This window comes from Serinus canaria, chromosome 3 (assembly GCF_022539315.1).
Source record: "Serinus canaria isolate serCan28SL12 chromosome 3, serCan2020, whole genome shotgun sequence".
Classification (NCBI taxonomy): Eukaryota; Metazoa; Chordata; class Aves; order Passeriformes; family Fringillidae; genus Serinus; species Serinus canaria.
Window position 1 is genome coordinate 44,890,989 of NC_066316.1, and position 24,486 is coordinate 44,915,474.

A 24,486-nucleotide genomic window follows, 5' to 3' on the forward strand; every position below is an offset into this window, starting at 1 on the left:
CCTTCCCCTTCAAGCCTGTTTTAAGAAAGGGAAAGTAACAAATACTGGTTAAATTCAAAATAAATCTACTCTTCATTTTTGTCAGCGTACTTGTCTCCCATTCCAGGAAAACCAAGAAAAAGTGGTTACTTTGTCAGAGAAACCTTTTTTAGTCATTAATTTTAGGAGGATTTCAGTTTCACACTGTATTCATGACACAGGGAAAAAATTACTGTAGCTCCATTAGCCAGTCTTGCAGCTGATTCTGTCTCAGCTGTGGTGTGGAAGGCACAAGGATCTTCCCAAGCTCTGGTGTTGCTGGTGCTTTGCAGTGCAGTGTGTTTTTCCTCCCTCCTTGTGTAGCTGCAGATGCTCACTGCCCTCCAGAGATGAGAGAGGCAGACTGAGGTGAAAGGGGGATTTGGAGCACGACGTCTCTGAAGCCCAGAACTGGAGGCATTGCACTGGTGTAGCTTCCTCCTGCATCCTTTAGAAATGCCTGAGGGCTTGCCTGCTCTGTTGCCGAGTCTTAATTTGTACTAGCAAGTGCTCTTTTATTGGCCTGGCATCCTTAATGACTGTTTGGGAATCATCTGCCATTCTGGATACATGCTGCTAATTGGTGGGCATGAAGGTGCTGACTGTGTCTGTGTGGAAATATTTGCCAAATACCCCAGCAAGTGAGAGGTTCTGGAGGGTTTTTTCTCCATCTTTGGATGTTTTTTTTAATATTTGCTTAGAGGTTTAATAGGAATTTAGCATAAGCACAAACCAGCCTCTTTTATGTAAATATTTACTTTCACATTCAAATATCTATTTAAAACTGCTGTGATTCTTAAGGATCTAAATTCCCCCCAAAAGGCATCTAACTTCTGTGTAATTATTCTTGGAGAAGTAACTTGTTTTCTAGCTTTGCCAGGGAGATTGCTTAAGCACACTTAGAAAATTATATAAACTTTCTAAACTGTGAAAGCTTCTTAGGCAGCCACCAGCAATAACAGTAAATAAAATGCTTGGGTTTTATTTGCACATAAACTCTTATTTTTACATAGGAATTAGGAATTTATATTTGATTTTGAATACAAAATGTTTCCAATAAATGTTAAGGATTTCAGTAATGCAGAAAGCTGCTACAATTGTTTTTTCAGTGCTGTGGAGTTTTCCTAAAAGCTACATGAAGGCAGTAAAGTGTGAAATTACATGAAGTTTTCTTGAATGTAAAAGTTATTTTCTTGTCATTTGCTATTCAGCCCTTCTTAGACCCCACTCCCCAATATTTTTCTTATTAACCAGGTACTACATTTCTTGACCACCTCTAATGAATAACAGAATTAGGCTATACATAAAAATTGGCATGAGGAAAAGCAAAAAGGTGATGAAAAAGGTGACAAAGGCTCAAAGCAAAAGTTTAAGGAAACTCTTATCTTTTCATTTTACCAAGTCAGGAGTTGAAGGAGAATGTGTTTGAGGCAAGAGAAGTGAGTGTTTTGGTAATTAAGATGCAAAGGAACAGAAGCTTGGAAAAACTGAAGCAGAAAAAAAATGCAGTGGCAGAGAGATGTTCCTGAGAAAAGCCAGGACAAAATATCAGTTGGGATGTCTGAGGAACAAGTGAGGGATCCAAGCTTGACACAAGGAGTCAAGGCTCTGCCTGCCTGTAGAAATCAAGAGTCTGGCACTTTATTGTACAGAAATACACAAGGATATACCTTATTTTGGAGAAAGGAACACATCTGATGCAGCGAGATCATTCCAGATGCTACCTGTTTGAAAATGGTAATTGAATTTTTAGTTATGGGCAGTTTCTTGACAGTTAGAAAAGTGTATCAATCAAATAAACAGAGGACAAAACAAAGGCTTGTATGTTTAGAGTCATTAAGCTTTGTGGCAAGTCCTGTAGAGAATCAGTCTATTTTAGGCAAGGGCATTCAGCACTAGTTTTTTGTGTTATTTCTTAATATTTGCTTTATATAAATGTTTATGCTTATTGCCCTTGTACTTCTGAGTAGGTTTGTATGATCTATTTTCTTTTTGATCAGCATGCTACAATTAAATATTTAATTCAATGGTGTTACTTAACTCTGTTTCTGGGAAATATTGCTGGTCTCGTATTTTTCTCTGTCTTAGAAACTCTATAGACTGTTATTTCATTACTTAAGAATAGAAGGGGAAGAAAAATGAAAGAGGGACTTGAAAAAAGTTGATTTTGGTTTTTGGAGATAAGACACAGTTGAATCATGTGTTTTGGAGAAGACCATTATGAAGCCTAAAAATGCTTTGTTTTAGTTTGGTTTTTTTTAACAAAATATTTTGCTTATGGTGAAACTGCATAGATATACACCTCAGGATTTTTGAAAGCATTCTGAATTTGTGAAAATGTTATTAGAAGATGGATTCTGATAACAAAATTAGACAGCACATCTAATTGCAAGAATTAAAGGGAATTGAATGTTGAAGGACAGTCCTTCCAACCAGCCCCAGCTTAACTGGAAAACGTCAAAACCCAACCAAGTCAAACCAAGAAATAAAAAATTTAATTTTTTTTCCCTCCTCCTAAACTGCAAAGTGGAACTGAACAGATGTGTAGACCTGTCTGGGTAAATGGAACAGATGCAGTCACCAAAGGATATTTTTCAAGCTGCTAAAATAAACCTAAATAAACATATTACTGTAATCTATCTCTCTCTCTTTTTTTTTTTCCCAATAGAATATGTCTTGTAAAGGCACACCTTGATTATTTTCAGTTTGTTATTTTGTATTTTAGTAATGATTTAAGTCTGGTCCTACCATTAGCAATGTGATATAGTGCAGTGTGTTTCTGCCAAAAGCAGCACCTTCCAGAAAGCTTCTGAGTGTGTCATAGTGATACATAAATGTATTCAGTCTTACAGTGTTATATTATTAATGTAAGTATTTCTTGAGAAATCCAAAACTGAATTGGAGCATCTGAGCACTTTTTATTTTTGCAATTTGTGAATTTGCCTCAGTATTCTTATCACTACATCAATATAAGCTTTAATTTCCTAGTTAAGTATGTGTGACAGATTTCAGGCTTTTAGGTGTTAAAATGACATCTTAAAAACATCATTACCTTTAAGACCAAGTCTGAGCATTTCAGAAAAAAATAATATCCCATTTAAAACAATTCCAATGTAGAACCTGCATGTTTGAGTCATCAGCTGCAATAGACAATGTAACGGTGGTGTCAAAATTTGGTTTCATATTTCGTGAATTTGTGTTGTCCATAGCAGAAAAGTATCTTGTCAATTAGCTGTAGTTCCTTGGGCAACCATAGCAGCATTTCTCTTCTGGAGCACTGAGGGCAGTGGTTGTTCTGTAGGGTTCTCTATGCTGTGCTAGTGACCTGCTGCTTTAAATAGATTTAGTTCCTGCATGCTGTAGTGTTTTCAGGTGGTAAGGCACAAAGAGGCCTATACAATTTCATTCTATAGGCTTCACTTTCCTTTAATTTTCACCATTTTTCTAGTTCAGTAGTAAATGTGGGCTTTAGGATGAACCTAAAATGAGGTTGGTATTGAAGTAGAGAATAAGCTGCATTTGTGTAAGCAAAGTTTGTGGTTCAAATTATCTGCCCTCGTCTATATATCTTTCTTTCCACAGAGATTTTTTTTTCATATTTTTTTTTACCTCTGCAGTATTGAGATCGATGGCCTGCTCAACAAGGGTCAAGAAAATCTCTACCTAGCCATTAATATTCTTAAAATTTATGACAGCATGTGAAGAAAAGACAAAATTTTTATTTCTTATCATTACTTAAGATGAATTATTGGGAGCTGGAAGCCAAGTCCAACCAGAAATCTTGAATTTTAAGTTTTAACTGCTAGTAATACTGATTTGCTAATGATATGTATGTATGTGTGAATGTGTTTGTATGTATAAATGCATAATAAATCTTGTTCCATGGTCTGTATACTGTAATCTTACATGCTCTGTCATGCCTCAGGCTTGCCAGCTTTTATTAAATATCCTTTTTTACTGTGGTACTTACTGTGAGAATTTGTGATTGCTGACCTGTACTTTAGTTCTATTATCTTATGCCTGCCCATAAAAATTGGACATGAGGACAGCTGGTAATGGTGACCTAACATGAGAAGAATAGCAGGACTTATGCCAGCTATACAGTTCAGTTTTGGGTTTTTTTTTCCTTCCTTGACATTGGTTTCTTTCCTAATGGCACTAGCTTGGACATAGGTGCCTAAAGCCTGACTGCAGCAATTCCACTCCTCACCCTGGGACAACCAGTTATGTAGAAGAGGGACTGCCAAAGCCTCACAAAATTTAAACTTTCTTCACAGAATTTTCATATGCTTCTCCGGGTTCATCTGAATGTTTTGGAGCAGCTGACAGAGCACTGGAGAGTTGGCTGACTCATAGTCTGTGCTAGCTGAGGTCTGTAAATCCTGAGTTGCCTCAGGATTTATTCAGGTTGCCATCATGTTGGCTGTGGCCACCCCTTAGCTGTCTGGGGGCTGAAGGCAGGTGCTTGTAAGTTAATACCAGAGCTGGGGAGAAAATTACCTTGTGACCTAGGACTCAGGGGTTGTGAGTAGAGATGAAACAAATGACTGGCAGTTTCTTTTGAATATCCAGATTTGCATGTGATTCAGGTTGAAATGAAAAAGTTAAGCATTCTTTGCTTAGTTTTTGCTTGATTTGGTTGAGGCACTGGGAAAGAAAAGAATGTGAAGATCCAGTTCACACTGTGCTGTTTGTTATTTAAGATACCGCTGTAATTTCAACAGTTATGCAAAGCTTGTCTAAATTTCTTGCCATTTGATGCCTTCAGCTCTTGTGAGTTAGTTTTCATCCTCCCTCTTCACTGAAAACAAGTGTCTTCTGCAGAAGGTGAAGGTTTCCCTGTTGCCTCTTAGTGGACTGGCTACTGTAAGCACGTTTAGGCTGGGATTGAACTCACTTAACCTGGGACACCCAAGTGTTGGTCACACCAGCCTAAGCTGATCATTGAGACAGTCCAAGGAGAGGAGTAGGTCCCTGGAGAGGGTGGTTTACAAGGGCTCTTTTTTGTCCTGGTTTCACAGGGTGTCTTGCTTTCTGGAAAACTGATCTCCTGCCATCTGCTGCAAAGGAAGCTGAAGCTGAGTAGCTGTGAGTGACAGATGTAGCTAAATGGACTTAGCGGAGTGAATTTTAGGTGCTTTGAGGGTGGTGCATCCTAGTCTAAAGGGTTTGCAGGGGCTTGGTCAACCAGCTGGACTCAGTAGAGCCAAAAGAAACACTTAAGGGCTTATGGTTCTTAGTCTCTTTGGTGCACAGATGATTGTCAGCATAGCTTTGCTGCAATACTTAAAAGTTGTTTAAGTAAACACTGCAGCTAGTGAGTTTGGGGGACAAGCATTGAAATATAATTGTGTCCCGAAATGAACTTATTTGAATGTACTGTGTTCGAGGCAATGTGAAAACTTCCATTAAATTGTGGATTATGCCTTTGTTTTAATAATAAATGTTGAAGCATCAGTTAAAATGAAGGAAGAAAAGTAGTAATGAAAAGGTAAATTCTTTTTAATAAGTATATGAATTATTACATTGTATTCTGTGAGTTAGACATGTCTTACATTAAGAGTTAAAATTTAAAGCTATTCCAGCACAGCTCTTTAGTCATGTAACATATGAAGAAAATTAGAGAAAAACTGCCCAACATTAAAAGATCCAGCCTTGATTTTCTTTGGCTCAGATGGAACCATTATTCTAAATACATTCCCTGGTTAAAATGTTCTTTTCTCTTTCTCAGACATCTCTGATTTACAACTAATAGTGTGATTTTTAGCAAGTGTGGCACTTGATAAGGAGCAGCCTGTGGAAAACAAGCTATACATAAAGCCTCGTACTAGAAATAAAAATGTTTATTTTTCTGTTGTCTTTAGTAGCACTTCTGACATATTCTGGAAGGCTTTCTGGTATTTCAGATGTAGCTCCTGTGATAACATGATACTTTTTACTGTCCCAGTACTCTCAAAGTACAATGGAAGCAATGACAGAATTTCTTATTCTAAAGAAAATGGGAAAAATGGCATTCAGCATATGATAATGAAATCAGTATTTGAGAATTTTTCCTTTTAGCCATTATTAATCTACTTAATTTTTTTTTTGTTTGGGTAAATGTAGGGGTTTTAAAAAATGTAATACAGAAATATTATTTCCACTGTATAAACAGACATGGCAAGCATTTATTGATGTTTGGGTTTTTTGCCCTTTCTCCTAATTGGGAGCAGAGTGAAGCAGATAATTTATCCCATGTCATGCAAAAAAAATATATTTTTATGTATGAAAGAAAAAACCATGAATATACAAATATAAACTTATGATACATAGTGTTCAAGTTTGTCCTTGTGCATAATTCTGTGTGTTGAAGCATTTGAAAGAGTTGAAGTAGTTGAGACATACTCCTGCTGTTTCAATATTCTTGGTCATAATTTTCCATTTCACTGGCTCATATACAATAGCTGGTGAGTTTGTTCAAGGGAATAAACAGGAAACAAGATTGAGCAGTCTCTGAATGTTACATTGCAATATGTACACAAGCCTGAAAGGTATTTTTGCACCTGCTTAATAACATATTTTTGCGACTCACAGTTCACTGCAGCCTTCTGTCACTGCACCTGATTAAAATCTGAGAGGAGTTACCTGCTGGCTCGAGAACATGGTGATAGAAAGCCATTTTCCTGTGTGCCTGAAAATTCCTTCATGTTTCTAAGTTAGCAGTATACAGTGTGTTAGTTCAGTCTTCCAGCTTTTCCATGAATTGTTCTGCTCTACAGGAAGACTGTAAAAGACTTAAGATAAATGATTAAATAATGGAGTGCCCTGAAAACTGGGGTAAAGAAAAATTGGTTTAGGAAACCATAATTTTTTTACTATTTCAAAAGACAAGATCAGCACAGAATGCATGGGGATCTGCTTACTATTCTGTTAATACCTTCACAGAATCTTTAATAACCAAGTCTTCTACCTCAGGGTGCTTTCATTTCTTATGCAGAAATTGTCAATCCTGTGCTAGTATTGCACTGAATCTTTCAGTCTTTGAATATGAAAATTTCTTTTCATTCTATAACAAAAAATGGAAATGGAATGGCAATGCAATTGCTACAAAATAAACAGTGTATCCTTCTCTGATGGGGGCATTCTATGGTGTTCTCTGGTACTGACTGAAGAGTAGCAAGTTACAGCACTTGGTAAAGTACAGAGCAGTATCCTTTGCTCACTAAAACCTGTGGCTATGTGGCTGCTGGATGATCTGGACCTAAATCCTGCCATAGAAATCTGACCTTTGGCAGACCCTGAGTGTCAGCTTCAGTGTAAAATACAAAATATGTTCTGTTTGAGGAGGGTGTGCTGCAGATAAGACCTGTTCAGGTGTTTCAATTTTCAAGGTGTTGATGCTGGAGATGTGTCATTTCATGATGCCAAAGATCTGCCTCCTCATCCCCTATTTCACAGCATTTCAGGAGTTGCCAAGAGGTAGCCTATTAATGTCAGAAACAGCAAGTACAGAGGCCAGCTAGAGCACTTGGCTCCAGTCAAAATATTTTGGGATTATTTTCACACCTTGCCTATTACATTGTGTTGCTACCATGTAGCATCTTCCCTACTGCTATTAGGAAAGAGTTCTGTCACTTTACAGCCCTTATACACTATTTTTTTTACAGTAGACAGAGTAAATGGGTCATAAGTGGTTTAGAAACTGCTTCTGGGGAGAACTCTTGCCAGGTAAGCTCTGTGATCATGCTATGTCATGATGTCTCGAAAAAAAAAACAAGAGTTCTTACTTAATTTTTTTTTCCTGGGACATATCAGAGCAATTTTATGGATTATATTGCTTGGTTTGAAACATAATTTTAAAAACAAAATACAATTTTTTCAAGTTTTCTGTTATCATAAAAGTGTGGCAAAAGCTGATCTGGCAAGTTAAATAAAATGCTCGATTACTCTTGTCCAGAACATCTTTCTTGAAGCAGAGTTCACTAAAATCAGGGCTCCAGTGGTGTGGCTTGTCATCTAACTTGATTAAAGTTGTAAAATAAATACAGCCTAACTACTTGCTTCAAAACTGGGGTAAAGTTAAAAAGAACTGTCAGTATGGTCTGAGGTTCCTGGCTGGAAGAATATTTTCCTGATAACACTTTCCTTGTAAAGCTGAGTACCATGACTAGGAGTTAAAATGCCTGACAATAAAAAAGGGCCCTCTCAACCTTGCCTAGCAGGCTTCACATCCTTGGCTGTCCCAGTGCTGCTGCCTTGATTGGCAGCTGGTATTATGGGTAGAACATCCTCCTCCCAAAACAAAAATTGTTTTATTTTTATCACACTATATACATCTAAACTTTAATATCCTAGGTATATATTTATTCCTAAATGAGATCAAGATCAGGCTTCCTCTGTTTGGCATTGTATCTTGTAGTGACAACCTTGGGTGTATGGAAAGGCCAACGCTTCTCCTTTTTTCCAGCTGCTCAGTGTGGTCAGTTGTGTGTGTACCATTAGAACTGAGATAGAGGGAATATCAGTGAGCTTTTAAAACTGGAGTTTTAAAGTGGTGGGGTTAGACAATCAGGGAATAACAGAGTACACCTGAGAAGAAGAATTTTTAATGAGATATCTGGAAATCCAGAGGCAAATGTCATGGAATTTTTTTCGGGGATAGTTGGATAAGAAACTAAAAATTTAATTAATAAAGGGAGTTCTATATTCAGAGGAGGGTGGTGGTCTCCTGCTGTATGTAGCTCTGACTTGAATCAATGGGTGTAGTCAAAATCACTAATCACTGCTGCTTCAATATATCAGTCCACATTTATCCTGCTACCTCTTTTTACCTTCTTTACTTGTTGAGAAGAGTACTAGGACTTTGATATTATGATTTTGAAAAATATGAGTGCTGTTCAAACCTGATGATAATTGTGCTAAACAGGAAAAATATCTCAGCTGCAGGCCACAGGCAGCCTCAGTACCAAGCGTCTGACCTATTCATTGTTGCCTGGTCCCAGGGCCCTGCAGGTAAGGCCACCAAGCAGACTTCCAGCTGCTTTATTGTATTGTATATATTTTCCTAGCACTGAACTTATGGAGGCTTTTTCTTCTGAGTCCTTTTTTAAAGGCTAAACAAATGCAGCCAATATGTTGGGGAAAAAGGTCTTAGGCACAGGGGAGTAACTTGATAAATGAGAAGTTTGGTGGGAGATCCGGGAGTGAAATTCATCTGTCCCTTCTGTCAATTTAGTGTTCTTCCTGTCAGCTGCACTGTCCCTATAAAAGACATTTATTTCCTGGTATCTAGGCATTATAGTTTCTTAGATATAAAGTTTATAGTGTTGTGTTTTAAGACTGATATAGTTTTTATTTTGTACATTGATGTTTTGAGAAATAGGTACATTGGGGCAGGTTAAGAAGAGATAAATGTTGAACAGCAGCTCTCTTTGGAGACAGTGGATATTGGTCCCTTTTTTGAAGGTACAACCAATATCTTTAATGAGAAAATGAAAATCTCTTTTGCACTTGATTATATAGTGAAGATGTCTAGGAACTGGGTTTTCAGTGTAATATTGTTTGGGGTTTCATAATATGGTTCAGCTCCAGCTATGTGATGGCCCTTGGTGGCATTTTAAGCTGGGTAGATATTGAATATTGGCAGTAGCTCTTTTCAACATGTTGATGGGAGGGTACCACATCTCATCCTAATGATTTTATTAGTGGTCTGCAGGAAGGAATAGGTCATAAGTCAAAGATGCTCAGAGGAGAAGTTGTGAACTGTAGTCTGAGAGAATTTTTTAAAATGGATTTGGTCTAAGAAGAATTCAGGAAGGTGATAGACTTCGCATGGAAATGAGGTATCTTACAGTAAATGTGTGAAGTGAAAGGGTTAATCTCATAAATTACAGCAGCTTCAGAATGAAAGCAGGGAAAAATATTGACAGATGATTACATGGCTGAAACAGATGAAGACAGGAATGAATCTTTCCCCTTGCTTCAAAAATAAACCAGAGTGACAGGTCGGTTTTTGGGAATTGGAGGGGAAAGTCTCATGATTGATTGGGCCGCTGAAAAATATCAGTTTGTCATAGCACTGAATTGGAACAATTCAAGAAATACTGCTGATAAAAGATGAAGGGAAGAGAAAGTGAACTAGGATGGAATGTGCAGACTCAAGCAGATGATCCTATTACAAACTTAGTTGCCTGAGACAGCACACAAGATCTAAGACTGGGGGCTGATAAACCTTTTCTCACATATTCTTGCATGAAAGGGATGATGTAGAGGGGAAATTTTCACAGTCTGAATTGGAGGAAAGGACCTGATTCATGAAAGGTGTGTTCCTAGAGCCTTCTTGCTCTGGAACTCATTAGTAGGAATATACAGAAAAAAAAAAGTGTGTTTGTTCAGTTTGAGTCTCAGTATTTTATGACCTTGAACAAATTATTTGCTTTAACAAGTGCCTCTGTTTTTCAGCTGAGATTAATGAGGTAGTTCTCAGAAAAGTGTTGTAAAACTTAAATGCTTCAGTGATTATTTTCAGATGCAGCATTTTCAGATACTGGTGAGGCTTGGGATTTATTAGCTATTGAGTGCTGTGGCATTATTAAGTCCTTGATATTTGTTAAAGTCAGTTTTCTACCTTCCTAACTGACTCAGATAATAGAGATAATCTTGTGTTTGCCTGCAGAATATTATGGACACCTTTTCTAGCATGCTCTCACCTCTGTCTTTACTGCTACTGTTATTCACACCAGCAAAATCAAATATAGCATGGAGATCTCCCATGCTGTTACCACACCTTAGAGTGCAGAAGAGGCATAGCCTGGAACTAGTGATTGAGGGTGTAATGCAATAGATTCTTACCAAATTCCTAAAATAGGTGAATTACATCAGAGATAAATTTGAAATACAGAGGCTGTTAAGATACTGAAATCAGCTCACCAGATGTTTGTGTTTAATTTAGTAGCTACACTTCATTGCAGATGTTTTCCACCACTCCTCTGTCAACTGTGTTAGATGCAGAGTTAGCCATTGCTAACTATGGTAAAAACCAAATTTATTATTAGACATTGACAGCTGAACTTGGCATTTTTTTTAAGACTGTAGGACCACAGAAGGTGAGAAATAATAAAATGAACCTCTAATTTGGGAATATGATCATTGGCAGACACAGTAGAAGTCAATCAAGAACATGCTAGCACATGCACATGAATGCTGAAACCAAATTTGACACTATTTCATGATGACTCAGTGGAAAAAAGAGCTGGAAGAGGAAGCATTTGGATTATGTGTATATAGAACATCTGCTTTCAGTGTTGTGTGCACGTTGCTATCACTAGTAAGTAGTTTGCTTGAGGAGGTGTCTGGCCAGCGTGTGCAGCTGAAGGTTACAGTCACCTACAACACCACAGCAGTGCCCAGCCACACCAAAGCCAGTGCTGTGCTTGTTTCTCCGTGGAGCACTTCTCAGAGCACACAAGGTGCATTGTTACCTGGTTGTGTTGGGGCTGCTCGTTCTGTTTGGTCATTGCCTTTCTGATCATGCCTTTCATTTCTCTTGGGTGGCTGTGGAATGCACAGACTAAAATGGGCACTGTGTCTGAGACACTCTGCAGTGTTTAAGCACAGCTCCCAGATAAACTCTGCTTTGCCATACAGCATCACATTATCCATGTGCTGTTACAAGTTTTTTTCCCTTGTATTTAGTATTTGCTTTTTGACAAGCTCTTTGTGTCATTGTTCTTTAGTGAAGACTTTTTCTGACAAGTGCAGAATATCAATCTATGTGACTCAACATGGGCTATTTTCTTCAGGTTTGGTTTTCCATTTTTGTTGTTTTTTTTTTTTTTCTCCCACATGTCTTTAGTACTGCAGATTGCTATGACATTACTGTAATGTTGCAAATTGTTTTGATGACTAAGTTAGAAGTTTTTGGGGAGGAGGAGGAGGTAACATAGTTATTGTACTAGCAGCCGGCTTCATAGTCCTGTATTGAGAAATATCAGCTAATCTGGTCCTTTGGAATTCCATCTGTTCTGCCTGGGGATTTCTTTTTCAAAGGAGGATTCCATTGGAATAAGGTTGAATTCTTAGGAAATTACTCCTCCTACAGGATGAAACTAAAACATGTACAATTAAACATGTTCAGACCATTTAGAATTGCGTGACCAGAAAAGTCATCTCTTCTTCTCATCCTAAGACAACTTCAGTTAGGCATGAATCATCCTGAAAGAAGTTTTCTTGTGCAGTTTTTGCAGTCTTATAATGATTAGGCTTCTAAACTGGTCTATATTTTCTGAAAACTTTTCCCCAAATGTCTAATGCTTATTTCTTTAATGCATTAAGAAGCAGTATAACCTGTCCCCTCTTCCATATTTTAGTGACAAAAATACCAGTGTTGCCAAGTTTTCCCATCACCTAAGCAGACTGCATCCCAGCAGTATTCCTGAATATTTTCTTTTTTTTCTGTAGGTATCATTAGTCTTTTTGCTCTCTGTCCTTCCCTTATGCAAAATGAAGAGTCAGAATGGCTGAACTGCACTATTGCAATGGTGATCTGCAACCAAGGAGATAGTGTAGTTGTGGTGCAAGCTCAGATAGAGTAACCAGAAGTTTGTGGCCATTTTATACTTCTGTCACAGTCTTTGTGTTCAGATGTCAGAAGCTCTGGGGCAACCAGTAGTAGTAGGACTTCTGTCAAGACTCAAAGCACATTGTGTATGTTACACAGATGCCTATCATAAAAAGTCACATCTGGTTATATGTTTGTTTTGCCTTTTTTTTTTTTTTTTTTTTTTTTGCTGGTCAGATGTCTAGGATCATCTTAGGGGATTGATTTGTGGACCCTATTGTCCTGTTAGCATATAGCATATGGTTGCCTGCAATTATAAGTCTTGTGCTTGATGACCCATAGGTCTTTCAAACCTTTTATTCTACTCTGTAATCTAGTGTTTATCCCAACAAGACAAAGGGAAGTTGAAGTTTTTAAGTCAAGAAGTATTCTACAGTTGTCCTAGGCAGAAAGCAATTTGTACTGGCTAAACTTCTATTTGTAAATCTACAGAATAGATTAAAGTATGTATGGCACCTTTTCCCATTACACTGTTCAGTTGCACAGCTGAACAATAAATTGGATGCAGTGAAGCAGAACTCTGCCTCTGTGACCTATTAAAAATTGAGATGTGAAATTAAAGTCTGTCCTGAGGTCCTGATTTGTAGCGTATGGAAGTTGAGGAAACCTTCCATTAACTACAATATTTGTCTTATAAAACAACAGTAGGAATTTGAATGTACAAGCATAACTTACAAAGTTTAATCTTTGACTGTTGAATTTTGTAAATGTGACACTCTCTGTTCCTACACCATTTCTGAATTGATATATATTGTCAGGACACAGCAACACAGAGTCAGCATTATATCTCTGAGAGGTAATTATGTATAATCAGATTGTGAAGAGCACAGCAAATTATTTAGATTAATAATAACTCATGTGTTATTTGTTGCATTCTCTGCAAAGAAGTAAACTATAATGTACAAAATCTAAAATCAAGGAAAATACTTGGAAAATGTTGCCTGTTTTTGTCATGAAATGGAAGGGAAATAAAAATGTCATAGCTGTGATGTGAGGAGTTTTAGCACCTCAGGTTGGACCACATGCAGTGTTTCTAAATAAATGTATTACTTCTGGTATATTGCTACTTTATTTGTCTTCACCTTTTTCTGCAGAGGATTGCAGCAAGACTAGAAGTTCCAATACTGTGTTTTTCTTGCATGGATAAAGGAAAACACTTGGAGGTAGTAATGGGATAGTTTGTAAAACAGGAGAATGATGTACTGTAGGAAAATGTGTTTTGCATTCTCATAGAATGGAGAGAAAACAGAAATTATTCAATCTTTGTTATCTTTTGACTCCCCACTAAACCATTACCGGATATGAATGAATTCAGAAATTATAGAAGTATGTGAAATGAAAAAAAAATTAAAGGACTACAATGGGCAGAGTAAAAATAAAATCAGACATGATGAATATTTTAATAAACCCCAAACAAATAAACCAACAAGTATCTGGTTTCCAGGAAAATGCCACAGCAAGTGCTCCACCCTCTAAATCCCAGATACATCCATGTGCTAACAGCTATTGCACTGTAGATGTGCCCATCTGTGGGAATTGCCAGACACTTGTAGTTCTTTAATAGAATTAACTTTGAGAAGGTTAAGGATTAGTCAGAACTGACTTTACATGGGAGGTGACAATTTTCAGGGTTTAATAGGACGCAGTAACACTGTTAAAAAGAAATATATGCGTGCATATATGTGTGAAAAATATGACAAAAACATATCTACATATAGATACATATGTATACATATGTATCTATGTGTTTTTGTCTAGTTGTGACTTTAAATTGGTGTTTTTGGAAAAGTACACATAGTCAAAACATTCATATGTCAACATAATGTGCCCAGATCTTGACATGAGAAATTAACATTTCGTCTTGACTGAGTAGTATATATTTCATGTAATCTTAGGAGATTTGAGTGTATTTCATAAAGAAGTCAATTTCTGCAAATGAAAGTAATTGCTATTAATGAGCTTGAGAACTTGCTGTTTTAATATTATACCTTGAGAGCAAACCCATGCTCTTCCCTCATTAATCTGGTCTTCCAGCATGCAGTTCTAAGGATGCATTTTGACAATTTGTGGATATTACTGGCAATATTTTGGTTTTAGGTGTAATTTTTTAGCTGTAGAAAATGCTGTGCTGCTGTTAAAAGTGAGAACTGCTTTTTTTTTAGTCACTGGGTCCTCTACTAAATCATTCCGTTCTTTATTTAGTTTCTGTGAGTATAAAGATTTCATGGCAAGAATTACATAGCCTGTACTGAATAGATATTATTAAAAATCTGCTGTGTTCTGCTTTTTAGTCAATAACTGTTCTTGCTTTTCAGATTTGGATGTTTTAAAAATAAGTATGGCTTTGTGACATAGATAACATATACCTGAAATTTTAGAATGATTCTTGAAAAATTAGAAATAATATTGTAGTGTGCTTATCAAAAGCTTGTGCTGTTTGAGTGAGTGCAGATATCAAACATGACACAAAGCAGAATATCTTTATGCTGGGAGATATGGTGTCTTTAAAACGGGGAACTGGTGTACTGGCTGAAACACAAGGATTTATCAGGATTAATGGGTTACTCCAAGATGGTTCTTGCTCATCATCTTAAAGCACTGTATATGTCTGGTTGTGGAAGCTTTAGCTGCACGGTGCCTTCCACAAGCTCATTTCATAGAATCATTGGATGTCAAGGGGTTGGAAGGGACCTTAGAGATAGTTCCAACCCCTTACCCTGGGCAGGGACATTTTCCAGTAGACCATAGACTCTTCATAGTCATTAATTTGAAGTAGACCAGGATGCTCAAGGCCTTATCCAACCTTTAAACATGGCCAGGTTTGGGGCATGTTACAGTGCCTCATCACCCTGACAGTAAAATATTTATTCCTACTGTCTAACCTAAATTTCCCCTCTTTCAGTTTGTACCCTTTACTCTTTGTCCCATCACTGCAGTTCCTGTTGAAGAGTCCCTCTCTGGCTTCCCTGGCCAGAGATGTTGGAAGGTTGCCATGAGGTGTCCACACAGCCTCTCTTCTTCAGGCTGAACAGGTTCAACCTTCCAGTCCTGTCTTCATAGAGATGGTGCTTCGGTCCTCAAACCTGAGGAGGAGAATAGATTTTTGGCTCAGGTTATCAGTCAGCTGGGCAGTGTGAGTGCCAATTCTGTCTTCCTGTAGACATGCTCTGTTGTTGTAGATAGGTAGTATCCTCTTTGCTCCTCACATCCACATCTTTGGGATGGGCTTTACTGCTCTTCTGAATTTCTCAATGTCACGAAGCACCTCAGATTGTGAACTGAAGGATGAATAAGAATGGATAGAAGAATCATTCATTAAAGTGTCTAAACTAAATGGACAGCTTCCCAAGTTAGATTCACTCTTAGATGCAATAAATGTAATACACCTGGGACTGTGCTCCGTTGTTGTTGTAGTGACTGACATTTCCTTGTACATTTGATAGTTGTGTGCACAGAATTTGTGTGGTTTTTGGGACCTACTTTCTCTTGCTCTTTAGATACCTCTTTCAGTATCCACACCCTGGAAAAATAGAAGACAAAGCAGTGTCTTTGTATTTACTAGTAAAAGCTGCTATGGTGACAGGGAATTGGGGTGGAAATAGTAGCATTTCAAATTTCTGTGGAGGAAACAGGCAGATGTTTACCAAAGTGATGATTAATCAGCAAAAGAAGAGTAGCAGAAATATCTGTCAGTGGAAAAGACTGCAGGGATTTTGGGTTTGTGCTACTGCCCTTTCTTCCAAGCTGTACTGAAGCATTTTCAAGACTGAAAGAAACTTAGTATAATCTTATCAGTTGTGGTTGTTTTGAACATGAACTTTAAATTAAATACCATTGTTAGTTACTGCAGAAGTTTGTACAAGTGATTACGATTTAGCATTAAACGCTTGTGCTTGAAGTTGGTTTCTTGAACTCTCAGATCTTTGTCTGTTTAGTTTCTGCAATATTAAATAACTTTCTCTGATGTGTTTAAAAGGCAGCAGCATTATGGTTGGGAACTTTGCATTGCCTCTTCTACCCTGAATATTCAGTCATGTATGAAGAGAGTTGATGTATTTGCTTAACTTTTGAAGGCTATGGTTACAGCCCTTTGAACTATAAATTATGTTGACCTGACAGAAAAAGCGATGATGATCTAATATCAGAAGATAATAGGAAGGAATGAACCAGTTTGAGACATGTCATAATTCAAGATGTAAAAGTATCTGAAAGATATTTTTCTTTAATAGACTTTTAGTATGATGCATATTGTAGTGTTATTTGTACAAGAAAAAAGAGACTTTTAGTGAAGGTCTCTTTGGTGGTGTGGCTTAAGATAAGGAAATATTGCATTTTTAGCTCTTTTGATACTGAAATTGTTTATTATTTGCTGATTTGCAAACAGGTTTAGAAAAACACTGGGGAGATGCTTACGCACTTACCAGTCTGCTTTAAAGAAATTTAATGGAATACTGTATCTTAAAATAATTCTGCAACACAATCAAGTTGAATATCTATAGGAATCTTCTGAACACACAGTCAGTAAGTGTGGGAAGGCTGAATTGAGTGTGGAGCCTATATTAGACAATTCTATAATGCTGGGCACAGAAATGCAAAGTAACTTAGAGCTCTGTGTGTGTGACACTCATTATCTGTAATTACCTTTCATGTGATCTGGCAATGGCATCACGTCTTTCTTGACCTTCTGTGCCAGTTGTTTCAACGCCACCTGGACTAGAACAGTAAGTTCCACAACACTGGAAGTCCAAGGCCTTAACTAAGAGAACATTTATTGTGAACATCTCCAGAGAAAACAAAGAAAATATAACAGAGTTGAAATTCGATTTGCTTTAATGAACATGTCCTACCAACCCAGAAACAAAGTTTGGAAAATGGTATTGGAGAGTGATTGATTTTCATTAACTTGTAAGCATTTGTTATTAAATATAAATAAAATAATAAAAAATAATAAATATTAAAAAATAATGTCTTATTTTTTGTTTGCCAAGTATGTAACAAAATAATCCGTGTATACCATGCACTGTACAGAGAAAGAAGGGGAAAATGTTTGCAAAATGTATCGGGTAATTTTGTGTATCAAGAAATTTAGCATTTGCTGTATTCCTGTTCTTAATCCAGTAGCAGTCAGCATCTGCATTATACATGTGTGCCTGGTAATTGAGCTTAATTGGTTTACAGGGAAGGGTATGATACATTAGATCATGAACTAAAATTAAGTATGTTAAGGACTTGCTCCAAACCAACTTAGATTTTGCTGCTGTCAGCAGGCAATAATTTTTGTAGATGGGTTATGTTGAGCACTTTTCAGATGTTCTCTAAAAACTTAGCTTACAATGGTAGAAAAAGGGGCAATACAAAACAATATCAGTGGTTCATTTCAGTAGAAAGTAGCCTTATTATGTTGTTTCCTTCTGGCTGTGGAGGTATAATGTTAGAATATTCTTTAGCAATGCTTTGTGGATACAACTCTGGGACAAGGGTGACAGGGTTACTGAAATTTTGATTCTGCTGAGGTGGTTACTTCCGGAAGAAGGGCTAGGGAGAGAAAGAAGAAGGAGAGTGTATTTATATAGCTTCAATCTAACATCACTATTTTTAACCTGAAAAGAAACTTTATTTGAATCAAATGTCGTTAAGATTAGGAAATAGCAATTTAGTGCTTTAAAAAATAAACACAACCAACAACTTGCTCTGCCCCCCAAATGCTCTGGGTTTTGATAGATGATGGTACTTTTACAAAGAGTACACAACAAAGCTGTTAGGTCTGTATGTATGGTCTTTTTGATATTGGCCTTCAGGGATTTTTCTTTGTTTGCTGTGGTTTTGTGTTGTGAACTTCACCAATAACGCAAGCATGTATTACGTTTTTTGGATTTAATGCCTGACTGGAAGCAGTTATTACTTTTCACCTCTACAACTGACTTTGGGTTGCAGCATGGGCACTTTGCTGCTATAAAAGGAAAATTGCTTTACCTACACTTACCTTTTACGTATGGGGACAATTAAAAAAGGGTAACAGAAATTAATTTTTTCGAGTGTCCGATTAAACCTATGTAAGCTCCTGTTCTTTTCAGATTGAGATACAATTTAATTTAGTCTATTTAAATTATTTGAGTGAAGTAAATGGAACCAAATGAAAAACTAGCTTAATTCAGGATGAGTGTTTATGGGTGGCTTCAAATTATTCAGTTCCATTTAAATTCAGGCGTTCGTTTAATTTGATGAACTTTTCTGAATGTCCCATTGTAGCAAACTGCCTGTAAGAACAACTCCTTTGGTAAACATTCCTGCTTTAATGCATGCATTTTTGAGGTCTCAGCCTGTTCTGCTTCCAGTTGCATGCTTCATCCTGTAGTTTTATTTTTCTATTTATTGAATTTTATTTACAGTGTTCAATATGGCCTCTTCATAGTCATTAATTTGAAATTTATTATTGGAAACTCATAAACGAATCAGCAGAATGCAGAGGGAGATGCTATTTTTTTTTTCTATTCTAAACCAGAAAATCTTTGATAGAAAATAGACTCTTGCAACAAAATTTTCTTTCTTATAATCTTTGCAGAAATACTGGAACTGTATTTCTACAGAGATTCTCCAGCTGCTGATTGTGTTACTTAGAAGAGCTGTGATTTAAATAAGGGTCTGCCTTTGTTTTTTAGGGCTTGTTGATAAGATCTTTAACTATTACTGCACAGAATTAGTACTGTAAAATTTTAAATAATACATATTAAGGACTAAGGAACACACTGTTTGGTTTGTTTCCTCCTAGACCCTCCTTTCACTGAAATACCGAGCAGAGCTATGGGACAGCTGTCCCAAGAACTCATTTTCCCTTTTAATTCTGAGTATTTCCTGTCTGTCTCTATATGCTTGCACATTAGGATAAGCACAGAGCACTTAATTGGCAAGTTCATAAAGTCTATTAAACTCAGTATAAGATAGTAGGTAGTACTTTCTCTGATAAGCTTCAGCATTCTGCTGAGTCATCATACTTTTATTATCTTCTATCACAAAGTCTTCCTTGCTCACCAAAGTCTCAGCAAGTCACCACACCTCCTTCTGTTAAGAAACTGTGGGTCGTTCCCTCCACAGCTTTTACAAGGAGCAGCAGTGAGTAGGCACAAGCTTTTTGGAAGAAAATTCCTTTATTTACACAAGATTACACTTGTCAATTTATTGCAAAACCACTAATTTATGAACTATTTATATACAAAAAGACTGAAGATAGGAAAAATGTTTTTTCTTTTGTTTACTTATTTCTTTACAACCTTCTAGGCAAGTTGCACTAACTAGAATATGTGCAGTATATACACAAACAAGTTGATTCACATGTATTTGGTACCCATCAATTAATTGATTTGAAGCTTTTCTACTTATTTGCATCGCATGACTGACCTATGAAAGAAATACTAATTCCTGTGTACTTTGTGTGTAGTTAAAATAAAACTTCTGCTCTGACTTTTATTACCAGGACAGGCAAACAGAAAAAGCACATATGTGGTTATTATAATTATTTAAATTGATTTGCTCACATTTGCAGTTCAAAATAAAAATATGCTGGGGTTTGATTCTGCTTGTGTTCAGGGAAAATAGATTGTGCATTTAACAATGATTTTCTAAAAGTTTCAATAGGTCTTGTTGGTTCAGAAACATAACCCTAGTTCTCTTTTTGCCTTTTTTTTTTTTTTTTTTTGGTAGGATGATGAAGTGGTTTTGCAGTGCACTGCAACTGTTCACAAGGAGCAACAGAAACTGTGTCTTGCTGCAGAAGGATTTGGCAACAGGCTTTGCTTTTTGGAATCCACATCTAATTCTAAGGTACCACTGAGTGTTTTAATTGTCATTTCATGTCACGAAGCAAGGATAGTTGTAACATTGTTTGCTTTGATGTAATATACACAAATCTGTCAAGGAGAAGGGATAAATCGAGTCTATCAATAATAAAAGGAATATTTAATGCCCATTCAAAGATTAATTCTTCCTTTGTCCTTTGGCTGGGCTCTAGTGTGGTGTTTTCTGTTTTGGGTTTAGTTTAAAACTAGTTAGCTGCAGAAGGCCACCCCAAATAATATGCTTGTTATTTTGCTTGTCTGAACTCAGTTGCAGTAAGCCACAGAGCAACTTTTGTGTACTGCAAATTGAAAGACAAATTGATGGCTCTGATTCTAACTTTAAATTATTGTATTTGTGATGTTTTTATTCTGTGTCATTTATGTTGAAATGATTATTACTTTGAAACCTGATTCCCTATCTGAGCATAGTGCAGCTATCAAAATCACCTCATCTAACACATTTTATCTAAGCCTCCTCTAACTCTGGTACATATGCAGTAGATAGTTTCAAAAAATAACTATGCTGTTTATAGCAAAGAAGGGATTTTGTTTCACAATCACATATGCTCAAATAAATGTTATGAAGACAAAAATGGGCCTCCTGAGGGCAGAACTGGTTTTGTGGACAAAGAAATGGATGTACTTGGACATTTTTTCATAGAAAGGGAAGAACATTGTTAAACATATTTGTTTTTTCTTTACTTAAAATATGAATATTCAGTAAGAAAATATAATAAAGGTAAAGCATCTGGAAAGACATCTAGAAAGATTTAGAACAAAAAATGATGGTTATCTTGCCAGTTTTTATAGCATCACTTTGATTTTCTCTGATACTTCACAGAATAATGCTTCATTTTCTGTCTCATCATTTTGAATGCATTATTCATAATAATAAATTTTTCACAAGGATATTAATGATTCATTATAATAGCAGTGATCTTGATGAAGTAATTCATGCTGCTCTGTTTTAAATGAATCTTTTTAACAATAAAAATGTGCTAGGATAGAAGTGGTTGTAGTTCTAGTTGCCTGTGAGGCCTGAAATATTTTTTTAATGAATTTCATATCATTCAGTAGGTTTGGATATTAGATCTACAGTCTCTCTCTTCCCATATAAAACTCCTGAATATTCCTGTCTTTAAGGAATGCAGTGTAGATTTCACATCAGTTTTGTATGCTTGTTTGCTGATGCTGCTTTTTCTCCTTGTTTTATGAAACAATCTGTATTCTGCTCATTCTTCATGAGCTTGGGGTTAAAACAAACAAACAAAAGAAAGCCCATACAGCTCATCTGTGTTTTAATTTTTGAGAGCTGACAGTTGCTAGGATGAGCTTATCTGAAGTCATTCATAGATATAAATACTGAGGGAGCCATAAAATTATCAAATCCTTAAAGCAAAGTTGACTATAAATAAAAGTAAATAAAAAAATTTTTTCATCCCTCATGTCTGTATCCATAGCATGTTACTATTGCATTATATAAGGAAGAACATAGGAAATAGTCAAAGAGGTGTGATAATTTGAAAATAGTTCCAGCTATTCTTGAGCCCGTTAAAATGAATGTCTTAGAGGCTGTTTTCCAGGTAGAGTGGGATTGTGATGCTCTTTAGTGCAAATAGTAGTGGGGCATCTGATTTACAGGCAGATATCAAGGATGGGATGCAAACCCAAGCACCAGTAATAGGCCAAACATGAGTAGTAGACTTCAGCTATCATCCTGGACTTGCATTTTTGAGAATGCTTGTTGCTGTGCTTTTCTCCAGTGTCTTACAGGATGTGGGTCCTCACGGTGTAGCTGACATTTGATTAGCACAGCTTCTTTGTGTGCACTTTCCTGCCCCACGATCACTAAATAATTCACACTACTTAAGTAATGGTCAAGTTGAAGGTAAATCTTGATAGAATAATTTGCTAACAGCTGACTAATAATACTTGTCTCTGTATAGCAATAACACTGGGAGATAAGGCAGAAGATTTATAGGCAAAGTAAAACAAGGAGTTCACTCACCTGTTCCGATGAGCAGCCAGGTGTTTAACCCAAGGAAATCAAGGCTTTATCATGCAGCATGTTGGCTGGTGAAAACAAATGCAGTCATTCTGATCACCCCCTGCTTCCTTTTTCATCTCTCCTCCTGAGTATGAGGTCATATGGTCTGGAATATCCCTTGGGTTTGTTGGAGTCTGCTGTCCTGGCAATGTCCCCTCACAACTCCTTGTGACCTCAGCCTGCTCGCTGGTGGAGGGGGTTGAGGAGCAGAAAAGGTCTTGACATTGAGCAATTTGCAGCCCTGCACTAATTGACCCCATATATTGAAGAGCAAGGTAACAGATAAACAAGACATCAGATCTAAATTATGTGTAATATTACTAATAGGAGACAGTCCTGAATATAAAACATACAGGCTTGCCCAAGACAAACTCATGACTACCTCATCTGTAGAGGTGTAGTAGCTCAAGAAAAAATATTTCTATTTCAATTTCTACCAATTTCAAAGCAAATCTGTCTCAAAAGAGATCTTCTAGGAATAGGTTGGAAGGGTCAAGTGTATAGCAATATTAGATTCATAAACCATAAAAAATTTTTAATATTGAAAAAGTTGCAGCAGCAAGAATAATAAAACCCAAAGAAGGCATGCTGAAGACAAAATTTAAAATGCTTACTTTCCTTACATGATTATTTCTTCAGCAAGTTTTGTCATATATGTAGCATGAATTTTCATTTCATAAAGAAGAAGAAGAAGAAAATAAGGGATGGCTGTCAGGAAAAAAAAGCAAAAGTCTCATTGCCATGGTTAAGCCCCAGCCAGCAGCCAAGCCCCACAGAAAGTACTTGCTCACTTCCCCAGTGGGATCAGGGGTGGGACCAGGAAGAGAATCAGAACTGAGAAAGCAGAAAAGGCCTTGTCTCTGTGCAAGCCGTGCTCAGCAATAACAAAAATATCTCTATATTATCACCCCTGTGTTCAGCACAAATCCAAAACACAGCCCTGTACCAGCCACTGGACAGAAAATTAACTCGTCTCCAGCCAAAACCAGCAGACCTGTAAACTTCCTTTTCTCAGTTGCCTATAGATAATTTTGTTTCATCATTATTTGCTGTAATTTTAAATTAATACCTTTATTAAAATATAAATTGAATTATCTCAAGATCAGTAAGATCTATTTCTTTACATTTGAATGTAGATTGTTGCTTTCTTTATATAAACATGTTGGTAATATGAGGAAGTGTATTCATTAAAATATTCTGTTGTCTTGCTAGGGAAATAATTTTTCTTTAGACTTAAATAATGCATGGATTGCTGAAAAGGAAATAAGGTGGGGCTGTGTTTTAAAAGCTTCTGAAAACTATTCCTGTCCATAGTGGAGAATGAAAAATGCTCAGCCCTGGGTCAGTCACAAAGGCAGTGTTGATCCCTTGTGAATCAGTGCACAGCAGAACACTGAAACCTAAGTTATGCTTTTCTAAATGGCATAAGGGTTTGGGTTTATTTCCTGTTTTTATCACAGGTGGTTAACTCATATTAATTTCATTATGCCCTGAGGTATGGACCTACTTTACATCATTAGAAAGTACTGATAAAAACTATGTGTGGGGCTTTTTTCCCTCTTGAAGTCTCTATAATTTCATCTTGAGAGAGGGGAGGATAACATAATGAGGGTTTTTGAAGGTCTAAAAAGGCCACCCAAGTTTTTTTTTTGGTGTTTTTTATTTTTTTCCTTCATTTAATTTTCTAAAGAAAGCAAGAAGGCAGTGCAGTGTGTGATCGCATGGTTTGATCTTTTTACATATAGTAAGTTACAGTGCTGAGAGCAGGGTCCAGAAACTGATAATAATTCTATTTGTGAAGTTAAGGAGGTACTTCAAATGGAAGTAAGACTTTGATAACTTATTTTCCATTTTGCTTTTGAAGGGTCTCTTCTGTGTCAGAGCAGAAAGGCTCTTAAGATTCGGTGTAGGCCAGTTGGTTGGGAATTCTGACTCTTATCCAGAGAATGTTGCTGATGCTCTGTTTTTTGCTGGCCCCTGGATGCTGCTGC

The 24,486-nt window shown here is 36.8% G+C and overlaps 1 protein-coding gene across 1 annotated transcript in view; it reads left to right on the forward strand.

The window, feature by feature from the left end:
- RYR2 (ryanodine receptor 2) overlaps positions 1-24,486 on the forward strand; it is a 381,235-nt gene that overhangs the window by 77,115 nt on the left and 279,634 nt on the right. Inside the window, exon 2 of the mRNA XM_050972655.1 lies at positions 20,315-20,434. Within this exon, the coding sequence (XP_050828612.1) occupies positions 20,315-20,434 (120 nt within the window). The remainder of the gene's footprint in view (positions 1-20,314; positions 20,435-24,486) is intronic.